Source organism: Sander vitreus, chromosome 16, assembly GCF_031162955.1.
Source record: "Sander vitreus isolate 19-12246 chromosome 16, sanVit1, whole genome shotgun sequence".
Taxonomy (NCBI): domain Eukaryota; kingdom Metazoa; phylum Chordata; class Actinopteri; order Perciformes; family Percidae; genus Sander; species Sander vitreus.
The window spans coordinates 4,573,451-4,585,071 of record NC_135870.1 but is presented as its reverse complement, the minus strand read 5'-3'; the positions used below and the strand labels follow the sequence as shown (position 1 = coordinate 4,585,071).

Sequence of the window (11,621 nt, the reverse complement as noted above, 5' to 3'; positions counted from 1 at the left end):
CCTAAGTGTATGTGATAGCTATTAAAAAAAAATAAAAAAATAAACTGTGCTCATCAGTTCCACCGCCATTCAAGAACCTTTAACACTTAAATGTGATTCCTTTCATCCTGAACCAAAAAAGGAAGGAAACGGTGATCGCACACAAACTATATTTTTTAACATGTATATTGTACATGAGTACCTGGTAGAGGAGAATGTACTTACTAAAACATATCTACTTGCCAATAAGATATACTGTATGTATATTCCTACAGCTTTCTCTCTGTGACAAAGGAAGGGACCTCTCACAAAGCTTAAGAGGTTCATTGTATGACTTTCAATGCAGTTAACCATGTTAACTTCCTCAATAACAATAAATGGCGGCTCCCGCCTCATTAAGACGGTGTCTTTGTTTGTGTGATTTACATATTTGTATATGAGAGTTAAATGTCTCCTGTTGTTTCAAAGGTAGTCTATATCCTTCACGTTCCACTTCGGGATTGCTCCGGTGCTGCAGGAAATACCGCTGGATGCGTGTATTTTCCATATTTAAACGGTTTACGGCAAACGTTTTTAGCTATCTATGATTGTTTGGTTGCTAACGTTAGCTCAAAACGCCATTCAAGTGACAGCCTTCGTTGTGTTAACGCAAACCCATTTTAACGGCGTCAATTTTTTAATCGCGAGATTAACGTTCTTTTTGGCCTAGCAAACTTTGTAGGTTTTTTTTCCACATGCTGTTGCAACAACTAGTAACGTTAGAAAAACTACACCACCACACCGGATCTAGCTAGACCGGAAACAAAACAACAGACACGCCACACGCACTTGTTTAGGCTTGAGAGCCGGCCAAAGAGTAGTAGGCTAACGTTACGTTTTGAGTGGATGGTGAGCGCGAGACGCCGAAATGGATTAAGCTTCTGAATGGAAAGTTTACTTTTAGAAAGTTGTCGAGGGGGACAGTAGTTTCACGCATACACAGCCTGTACGACACGGAGAAAGCAGCCCAACTGGAACTGCTGCAGAGTGCAAACGCTGTCTCATTAACCGGTGATCACTGGACGTCAGTGAGTAACCAAATTATTTAGGAGTTACTGCACACTATGTTGACTATGTATATCAGCATATGGTTTTAGGACTGTGTTGTTTGTATCATTTCTTTGACTGTTTTTGTCATTTAGGACATTGTCCAGCCCCTTTTCTGTCCAGGAGAATTGTTACATTCCTTATTAGAAAAACGTAAAGGTTACAAATGTCCTGCTGTGGCATCTGGTTTTTGGACCATTTTGTTTGTACTGTATAAGCAAAGTGTTACATCTCAGTTAGGTTAGGGACTTGAAGGAATTGTGCATTGACAGATTTACACATTTCTTTTGTTTACAGTAAATAAATAATTACAAATCTTAAAGTCAAGTTCATAAAGTAACTTTCTTTGCATTCATTTGATTCCCAATCAAGATCCACTGGTATGAATGGCTTTCCATTGTTAATATGTATTTAAAAACAGTTCTGAAATGCAAAATAATAGAATTTTATTCATGTGATAAAACATGTGATTAACTATAGAAATTTGGCGATTAATTGCAATTAAAAAATTAATCGTTTTACAGCCCTAATAAGTATTCCATTAGTTCATTAAAAACAAAAGGAATAATCTGAAATGGAACATGTTTGTTTAAGAAAGAGGTTCACATGAAAACAAAACGGGTCAAATTTAACTCAAAGACAACATGAGGGTTAAAAATAGTGTTTAAGTTTGCGCTGACAACTGACTTTAACCCTTGCTGTTCTAATCAATTTGGCCGCCTCTTAAAATCGACTCCATGTGAGCCTACAAAGTCACGTCAAGATGACAGAAGAAATACTTGAAGCAATGAAAAAATCCTGACCTGAGCTCAGAGCTTAACCACATTGAGCAAGAAGAGCGAGAACACAGAGGAATAATGCCACGATCAAGACTATTTAACAACAAAGAACCATTTATTATGTTTATCTATATCACATGTCCATTATTTGTACATGATCTTGCAGTGGGAGGACTGAGGACTGTGTTGAAGCAGTTTCATGTTTTGTAGAAGCCCCAACTTCGGTTAAGTTTATTATCATGGATAAAACAATACCTGTGACATACAGGGGTTTCTAGCTATAGAACGTGTGTAGTGTGTTCCTGGCAGTGGAGGAAGAAGTACTCAGGTCTTTTACTTCAGTATAAGTAGCAGTCAGTACAACATGCATTCCCATAGGAACTCTTCAGACTTGTCATTTCCCATCCGTCCACCAGATGCTCTCACACTACCACCAATCCGTCTCCTGACTCCTACATCCACCTCCTTATTCCTCACTACCCAATTGCCCCCCGCACACTATTTATACCAGCCTAATCTCCACCTGCTCCTGGCAAGAGTGAAACTCAAACATGTACACAGACACATCTGGAGATACGCCGTCTGCTTCCCAAGTCTCTTATTTGATATCTCCTCGAACCGCAATTCCTACTGGCCCTGCCGTCTCAGAGCTCTCATTCCTGCCGAGGATTGAGGAGCGAGGATGGATCTCTGAGGAGCTATGAGCGAGGAAATAAGAGAGCAGCCTTCCCAGAAGCTGAAACCCGTTGACAACTCCACACATACAGCTGACGTATTCACGTGACGCTTCAGAGGAAAGGATAGCTCATCCCTCTATAAACACATTACCTCGTTTCCTCTCTCCTCGCGGCTCTCCCATGCTTCCTTGGTGGGGCAGGCTAAGACGCGAGGAAGGGAAGCAAGTGAAAATAATGTGGATGCAATTTAAGGAACTGGGACATACCCCTAGTACAGCCCATAATGTTTGATGGGCCGCTGACCTCTGTGCAGTGAAGAAACGCCACAACAATCTGCTCTCGGCAACAAGCATGGAGATAAAATAAGTTGAAGGAGTTAAATCCCTTAAATGACTTCTGTCTATTTCAGTTTACACAGCTCAGCAGTGGCTCCAGGAGAAGAGAAAGGAAAGTAGTCATAAAACCGAAGTCCGGCATAGAGCGGCTGAGTGAATGTGGTCTGGACTCTGCGGAGGAGAGTCATGTTGTCAGAGACGCTGTAGAAGGACAGAATACCTGCACTGTGATCCAGGTACACTCCTACTCTGGAGGACAGAGGACGTGAGATGGGAGTGTGGACTTTGTCACACCAAAATGTAGAACTGTTTTGGAAACAATCCAACGCCCAAGATTTGTCATTTCGTCCAAATACAGATTCATTCGACCCCCCTGTTCTGCTGATATTCTTGTATGCGACTGCTACAGAAACTCCCCCACCTCTCCTCTTCACCTCCCAGTAACAACGTCCAGTCAGACTCTCTCTACTCAGCACCTGACTAAATTCAGTGAATCTGTCTGCGTGACTAGAATAAGACTGTTGATGATACATGTATGTTGCTTTTCTGTTCCCCTCAGATAATAACAGCTGTGTGTTTGCTGTGTTTGGATCCAGTCTGATTTCACGTGAATATTTTAAGAATCCAGCTCTGGTCTTGGGCTCTGGTTGTGGCAAAACATACACTTTAGTCCCTGTCAGTGAGAGGTTTGTCTGCTTCTCTCTCAGGACGTCCTGTAGTTTATCTCTGACTTCTGACACGGCCGCTGTCACGTCCTCAAAGCAACTCAGAGGACGGATATGGATGCTGGATTTAGATTGGCTGAGTGGTGACAGTGAGGGGTCGTTGTGTAGAAACTGGTTGTGATCCTCTGTGTCTGAGAGCTTCTTCAGCTCAGCGTCTTTCCTCTTCAGCTCAGTGATCTCCTGCTCCAGCTTCTCCTGAAGCTCTTTGACTCGACTCACTTCACTTTTCTGCCGGGATCTGACCTGCTGCTTCACATCAGAGCTTCTTTTCTCCAGGAGACGGATCAGCTCGGTGAAGATCTTCTCGCTGTCCTCCACTGCTTTATCAGCAGAGAGATTGATGGCCTCCGCCTGCTGTTGAAGCAGCTTCACATCTTTCTCTCTGTCCTGGATTCTCTGCTGGATGTTTTGTCGACTCCACTCGATCTTTTTCTGCCTCTCAGCTCTCTCTGCTGCAGCTGAGACTGTGTCGTGGCCTTTATGTTCCTCCACAGAGCAGAGATAACACATAAGCTGCTGATCAGTACGGCAGAACATCTTCATCACCTCATCATGACGAGAGCAGACGTTCTCCTGAAGATTCTTGGACGGCTCCACCAGCTTGTGTTTCTTTAACTGAGCTACATCGTAATGAGGCTGAAGGTGTTTCTCACAGTAAGAGACCAGACAGATCAGACAGGACTTGTGTGCTTTGAGTTTTCTCCCAGTGCAGACATCACAGGCCACATCTTCAGCTGCAGCATAGCAGTGATCAGCAGGAGCAGCTTGGAGTCCAGTCTTCTTCAGCTCCTCCACTAAAACTGCCAACATGGTGTTTTTCAGCAGGACAGGCCTCGGTGTGAAGCGCTGCCTGCACTGAGGGCAGCTGTAGATTTTCTTGTGATCCTCTACATCCCAGTGGCTTTTAATACAGTTCATGCAGTAGCTGTGTCCGCAGGGAGTAGTCACCGGATCCTTCAGTAGATCCAGACAGATGGAACAAGAGAAAGTTTCTCGGTCCAGCTCAACTCCTTTCTGCGCCATTTCACCTCCTGAGCTCCTAACTGTTTCTGCAGTGAATGCGGCCAGTCAGCTTGTGCACATGTAACGTGTCTGGTGCTACAGGTGGAGAGCGCTAACAGTTAGCCGGAGCTCCGAGATAGCCGATTAGCTATTAGCTAACGATAACGTAGCTACTAAGATTCCACACTGATACTTTGTTCTACAATGTAGACCATACAATGCCAGGTCTCCACGGCGCTATATCTACTTATCATACACCTATCATAACCTAACGTTACACCAAATCGTGAGGAAGTCTCTTCTGTGTGTCCGTGCGAGGAGAAACGTCCGCAGCTGCACACTAGCACATCACCATAATAACAAACAAGGGAGGCACCGCCGTGTGTGCACTACTAAGCGCCGCAGTTATAACTCTCAGTGTGTGTCAATTCGGATATTTCCGTGAGTATACTCACATGTACACCTTGTAACGTTACATTAAGAACTCACTTGTGAGGTCAGGTGCGTCTTACTACTTTGGGTTAATCATAAATAACGTACAGCCGTTAGCCAAAGACCGGAAATGACTCTTCTTCCGTTTATTGGTAAATTCAAATTGCAGCCAATGGGTGGGTTGCTAGCATAGACAGTAAGAAGGTTGCTAGCCGTTCTCATCCATGGTTGTAGTCTATGGTGTAGCCGGGCGCACCTTTACCGCCACCTACCGCTCGATATAATATACCGTCTTGTTTTCTCAAAATCTGACTGAGTTGGTATCCACTAAAAAACGCATGTATAGTTCGGTTTTTGCAACCGCTGTAGATTCCTCGTTGGTGGTCCCTGTAGCTTCAGCGTGAGAACATTACGAGATTATTTATGAATGAATTATTAATTGTATTATTGTGTCATGCTAACACAACGTATGCCCAGGCCAGCCAAACGGGCTTACAAGACACTATTACTTATGACAAAAGGACCAGATACCAGAATAGCAACATCGGTTAAACAAATACCTTCTTCTCTTCGTTGCCATTTTTTAGAAACAAAAGTCGCCAACTTATATTAAATCTGAACAACAACCAACCACTCCATTTGGTCATGATATTTATTATATTCGTATTTAAACAGATATTTTATAGAACGTTAGCCAAAAAGTCAAAAGTGTGGACACAGTTCTGCTAGAGTTGACAGTTTGTGTTTTGGGCGTTGGCTACGGCCCACAGTAGCCCCGTTACCCCGTCTGCTTAATGAGGGACATACTATGTGTTGGGAGTGGGACACACTGAGTCTAATGGTAGTATGGGCGTTGCAAAACACACAGTATCTCCTACTTTTTACAATCTGTATCTCGCTCAAAACGCTCCTCTTCCAGGAATAAAACTGCAATGTTTAGTAGCAGACCTCCTTTATCCCACAGACTTTGTTTTCTTTGTGGACATTTGTAAAGAAATCTATATTTATATTTGTTTATGTGTTTGGCGGACTAAATGTTGAGATTCTGGTCAAACAAAGTGATTGTGTGGATGAAGTCTGTACATGAAATCATTGAACAAGAGTCATTGAACAGACTTTACTGATGGGATGTGTGAACAAACTGAAGCTTTACATGATGAATAAACTAACATCAACAAAGTCTTTTCTTCCTGTCTTCATTCCAGGGTTTCATACAAAGCTGACGGAGAAAATGTGAAACTGATATGAGAGTATAACTGAGGCCCTTTTCCTCCTGAAACACCACAAAGTACAGTGTTCATGTTTAGAGTTTAATCAAACTTTATATTGTTTACCAAAATTCAAACCCAGTACACAAAATACATATATTAGTCACTGCTTTTTTTGTGTGTAAAAGTTCTATTTTAATGTTAAAAACATTAAGGCTAAACATATAATTCAAATAAGGTATTTGTTGCCGTTCTAAATCCCACATCTAAATCTGAATGCTTTCATGAGTTTATAAGACGCAACAGTTTGTTTTATGTTGTAAAAATATGAAAGAAAACCTTTTTATACACTTTAAAGGTGCCGTAGGTAGGATTGTGAAGATCCAGGACTTAGCCAAACAATTTGAACATCAACAACTTCTCAGTCCCTCCCCCCTTTCCGCTAAAGCCCAAAACGGTCTCCTAAGCCCCTCCCCCCACAAGGGAGAATGAATGTGTGTGCATGAGCAGTGATTGACACGCAGTTAGACACCCCCCCCTGGCCCTGATTGGTGCATCTGAACAGTTAGACGACACCCCCTGGCCCTGATTGGTGCATCTGAACAGGGAGCGGTGGATTTTTGCAAATCTCACTACAGGCTGTAGGTGGAGCCAGAGGAGCTGGATTTCTTTTTAAATGACCTGCTTCATGTAGTTCTACTGGAACATAGGGTCAGTTTCAGCAAATATGACAGAAAGTTAGTTTTATAAGACTTACCTATTGCACCTTTAACCTTTGCCAAGATTATTGGCATTTTCTTTTACTATGTACTGTAAATACAAGCGCTGTGATTTTCAGGATGTTTTAGTATCTTTTATTCCCAGTATTCTAACTTTTGCATCAAAGATTAAATCAGCAGACACCACTGAAAATACTTCAAGTTAAAGCCTGTACTGACCTCTAGTGGTGAAATGTGTCAACTGCAATAACCTTATTAGAGCACCTTCACTTGTTTTGCTCCCGCTGGCATTAATCCGATTCTAACGTTGGGATTGACCAAATTATTTCATACTATTTCATTATTTTATATTTTTTAAGTCTGTGTAATATTTATTGACTCGGTGCAGAAAGAAAATGTTGGCTGTAAAAAAGCAACAAGTGATAGAAAACTCTGCTCATTTCTCTGTGACGGAGCAGTTTTAGTGAGGAAAGTTGAAAGGACAGAGACTGACTGACTCTAAACATGACCACTGTACTTTGTGGTGTTTCAGGAGGAGAAGGGCCTCAGTTATACTCTCATATCAGTTTCACATTTTCTCCGTCAGCTTTGTATGAAACCCTGGAATGAAGACAGGAAGAAAAGACTTTGTTCATGTTAGTTTATTCATCATGTAAAGCTTCCGTTTGTTCACACATCCCATCAGGAAAGTCTGTTCAATGACTCTTGTTCAATGATTTCATCAACAGATTCACTTCATCCACTCAATGAGGAATTATTCATGATTATGATAACAACATTTAAGAAACTCCACAACAACCAGCTCTCTGCAACAAACATGGAGACTAAAAAGTTAAAACACATAATTTAACCCTAAAATTACTTCTGTCTATTTCAGTTTACACAACTCAGCAGAGTCTTCAGGATTTATAATCCAAAATCCGGCATAGAGCGGCTGAGTGAATGTGGTCTGGACTCTGTGGAGGAGAGTCATGTTGTCAGAGACGCTGTAGAAGGACAGAATACCTGCACTGTGATCCAGGTACACTCCTACTCTGGAGGACAGAGGAGCTGAGACGGGAGTTTGGACTTTGTTGCACCAAAATGTAGAACTGTTGTTGCAACAATTTAACGCCCAAGATTTGTCATTTCGTCCAAATAAACATTCTTTCGACCACCCTGCTCTGCTGATATTCTTGTATGTGACTGCTACATAGACTCCTCCTCCTCCTCTCCCGCTCCTCTCCACCTCCCAGTAACAACGTCCAGTAAGACTCTCTCTACTCAGGACCTGACTAAAGTCAGTGAATCTGTCTGGGTGACTAGAATAAGAGTGATGTTTAAACATGAATTTTGCTTTTCTGTTCCCCTCAGATAATAACAGCTGTGTGTGTGCTGTGTTTGGATCCAGTGTGATTTCACGTGAATATTTTAGGAATCCAGCTCTGGTCTTGGGCTCTGGTTCTGGTTGTGACAGTAACACATCCACTTTAGTCCCTGTCAGTGAGATATTTGTCCTCTTCTCTCTCAGGACGTCCTGTAGTTTATCTCTGACTTCTGACACGGCCGCTGTCACGTCCTCAAAGCAGCTCAGAGGACGGATATGGATGCTGGATGTAGGTTGGCTGAGTGGTGACAGTGAGGGGTAGTTGTGTAGAAACTGGTTGTGATCCTCTGTGTCTGAGAGCTTCTTCAGCTCAGCGTCTTTCCTCTTCAGCTCAGTGATCTCCTGCTCCAGCTTCTCCTGAAGCTCTTTGACTCGACTCACTTCACTTTTCTGCCGGGATCTGACCTGCTGCTTCACATCAGAGCTTCTTTTCTCCAGGAGACGGATCAGCTCGGTGAAGATCTTCTCGCTGTCCTCCACTGCTTTATCAGCAGAGAGATTGATGGCCTCCGCCTGCTGTTGAAGCAGCTTCACATCTTTCTCTCTGTCCTGGATTCTCTGCTGGATGTTTTGTCGACTCCACTCGATCTTTTTCTGCCTCTCAGCTCTCTCTGCTGCAGCTGAGACTGTGTCGTGGCCTTTATGTTCATCCACAGAGCAGAGATAACACATAAGCTGCTGATCAGTACGGCAGAACATCTTCATCACCTCATCGTGACGAGAGCAGACGTTCTCCTGAAGATTCTTGGACGGCTCCACCAGCTTGTGTTTCTTTAACTGAGCTACATCGTAATGAGGCTGAAGGTGTTTCTCACAGTAAGAGACCAGACAGATCAGACAGGACTTGTGTGCTTTGAGTTTTCTCCCAGTGCAGACATCACAGGCCACATCTTCAGCTGCAGCATAGCAGTGATCAGCAGGAGCAGCTTGGAGTCCAGTCTTCTTCAGCTCCTCCACTAAAACTGCTAACATGGTGTTTTTCAGCAGGACAGGCCTCGGTGTGAAGCGCTGCCTGCACTGAGGGCAGCTGTGGATTTCCTTCTCATCCCCTTCATCCCAGAAAGTTTTAATACAGTTCATGCAGTAGGTGTGTCCACAGGGAATAGTCACCGGATCCTTCAGTAGATCCAGACAGATGGAACAAGAGAAAGTTTCCCAGTCCAGCTGAACTCCTTTCTGCGCCATTTCACCTCTCAGTGACAACGACTGTCTGACTCTCACTTCCTGACATGTGAAACCAGTTTGAGCTCTGATCTAAAAACAGCATGTGTTTGTGGCTGTCAGCTCCGGCACTTCACCACCATGTTACACCCATCTGCAAACTGTAGATCTAAAGGAGAGGGAAAATGGAAATGCGTGGACAGAGTGGAGCTCGCTGTGTTTGAGAGCATGAAGAGGAGGGAGGGGCTATCAAGCTTTGCTTCAAAATCACTTCCTGCTACACTGCTGCCACTGCAGCCTACAAACACACACACACATGCATGCACGCACGCACGCACGCACACACACACACACACACACACACACACACACACACACACACACACACACACACACACACACACACATGAAAGCATGATCTCCTTCCAGGCTTACATCTGACTGAGATAAAAAAAAATAAATCCAGTTTTAATTCTTGTATTTTGTCTCTCTATTTTATGAATTCCTTCCATCATGTTTTTTCTCCCATCTCTGTCCTCTCCCTTAGCTCTTCTTTTTCTTTTTTCAGTGTCTTTCTGTCAGACTGACATACTGTAGTCCTCAGGGAGACTTTGAGGTTAGCTGCACGGCGCCCTTTCAGACGGCGACCACTCACTCACGAGACTCAGCACTGAGGCCAAACCGCTCCACTAAATTGTGTCATGCCACCATCAGGCATTGAAGCTGATGGATTATGACATCCCTGCAAAACACACACACACACACACACACACATAGTGCGTCTCACTATCTTTGTGGGGACCCGTCATTGACATAATGCATTCCCTAGCCCCTTACCCTAACCTTAACCATCACAACTAAATGCCTCACCTTAACCCTTACCCTCACCCTAACCATAACCTAATTCTAACCCTAATCCTAAAACCAAGTCTTAACCCTCAAACAGACCTTTAACGTGTGGGGTCCAGCATTTTGGCCCCATTAAAGCTGTCCGGACCCCACAAGTATACTGTATTCCGTTTTTTGGACCCCATGAATATAGTTAAACAAGAACACACACACACACACACACACACACACACACACACACACACACACACACACAAACAAAAACAAACAAACAAACACACACACATAACACGTCATTGACCTTAAGCTCCCAGCATGTGTGGTCATGAACTATGCCTCCCTGTTTTTCTCTGGTTTCCTCTCCCTCTGCTCTTTTATTCCTCTGGTTTTCTTGTCCTTCCCTAATTTGTATCTTGCCTGCAGTCATTACCACATTGTCCAGTTGTCACATTGGGGTGTTTCTGTATGCTTGAGAAAATGTTCCTACTTCTTAAGATGAATAAACAATTAAAGAACCAACTGGATTTTCATCACAGAGCTGAAAACAGCTGCTTCTCTGAGCAATGAAGACATACAGTGGCTTTAGGGAGGGCGATGTCAGTCGGTCGATCACTTCACCAGTTTTGTCGCCACCATGAGGGTGATCTTTGTGTTTCAGAGTGAAATATCTTGACAACTAATTGATGGATTGCTATGGATTTTGCTGCAGATATTAACATTTCCCCAGAGGAGGAATCCTTCTGATTGTGGTGATCCTCTTTCACTTATTCAATGAAATATCTCTACTACTCTACTAACATCTCTACTCTACTAACATCTACTTAATGCATTAATGCATGGTTCTGAGCTGATGATTCCTACTAACTTTGGAGGTTCCATAACTTTTCTTCTATCGCCACCATCATTTCAACATTTCCGTTTGCCCCATTCTTTGGTTTCCTACGGAAGCCCTAAACTGTCATGGATGCAAATGTTTTTTAAATGCCGTTATCCCGAGAAAATGAGCTCATCGATCTTAATAACTATATAATTCAGTTATTTAATACAGAGACAATTTTAAATTTTATTTTAAATATATTCCAAATATTCCCCATCAGCTCGATCTGGGCCGTTTTAATGCATTTTACATAAATGTCAGTGATCAGATACATATTATAAGTAATAAGAGGAAATACTCTTTTGTTTTCTCATGATAACAAGTTAATTATTTCCAAATAACAAAGCTCGTTTTCTCAGGATACAACTTGTGATCTCGGGATAAAGGCATTTAAACAATGCTTAAATTTATGACCGTTTAGGGCTT

General features: G+C 42.8%; 2 protein-coding genes across 2 annotated transcripts; both read right to left on the bottom strand.

The window, feature by feature from the left end:
- Positions 1-1,935: 1,935 nt before the first annotated feature.
- Positions 1,936-5,144, bottom strand: LOC144531202 (tripartite motif-containing protein 16-like). The gene has a single exon (XM_078271205.1). The coding sequence runs from the start codon at positions 4,602-4,604 to the stop codon at positions 2,922-2,924; it is 1,683 nt and encodes a 560-aa protein (XP_078127331.1). The 5' UTR covers positions 4,605-5,144; the 3' UTR covers positions 1,936-2,921.
- Positions 5,145-7,586: 2,442 nt separating this feature from the next.
- On the bottom strand, positions 7,587-9,692 carry LOC144531750 (tripartite motif-containing protein 16-like). Its single transcript, XM_078272022.1, has one exon. The coding sequence runs from the start codon at positions 9,491-9,493 to the stop codon at positions 7,811-7,813; it is 1,683 nt and encodes a 560-aa protein (XP_078128148.1). The 5' UTR covers positions 9,494-9,692; the 3' UTR covers positions 7,587-7,810.
- Positions 9,693-11,621: the final 1,929 nt, after the last annotated feature.

Excerpts from the sequence above, each read along its gene's own strand:
- LOC144531202 (XM_078271205.1), bottom strand. The coding sequence starts at position 4,604 with ATGGCGCAGAAAGGAGTTGAGCTGGACCGAGAAACTTTCTCTTGTTCC.
- LOC144531750 (XM_078272022.1), bottom strand. The coding sequence starts at position 9,493 with ATGGCGCAGAAAGGAGTTCAGCTGGACTGGGAAACTTTCTCTTGTTCC.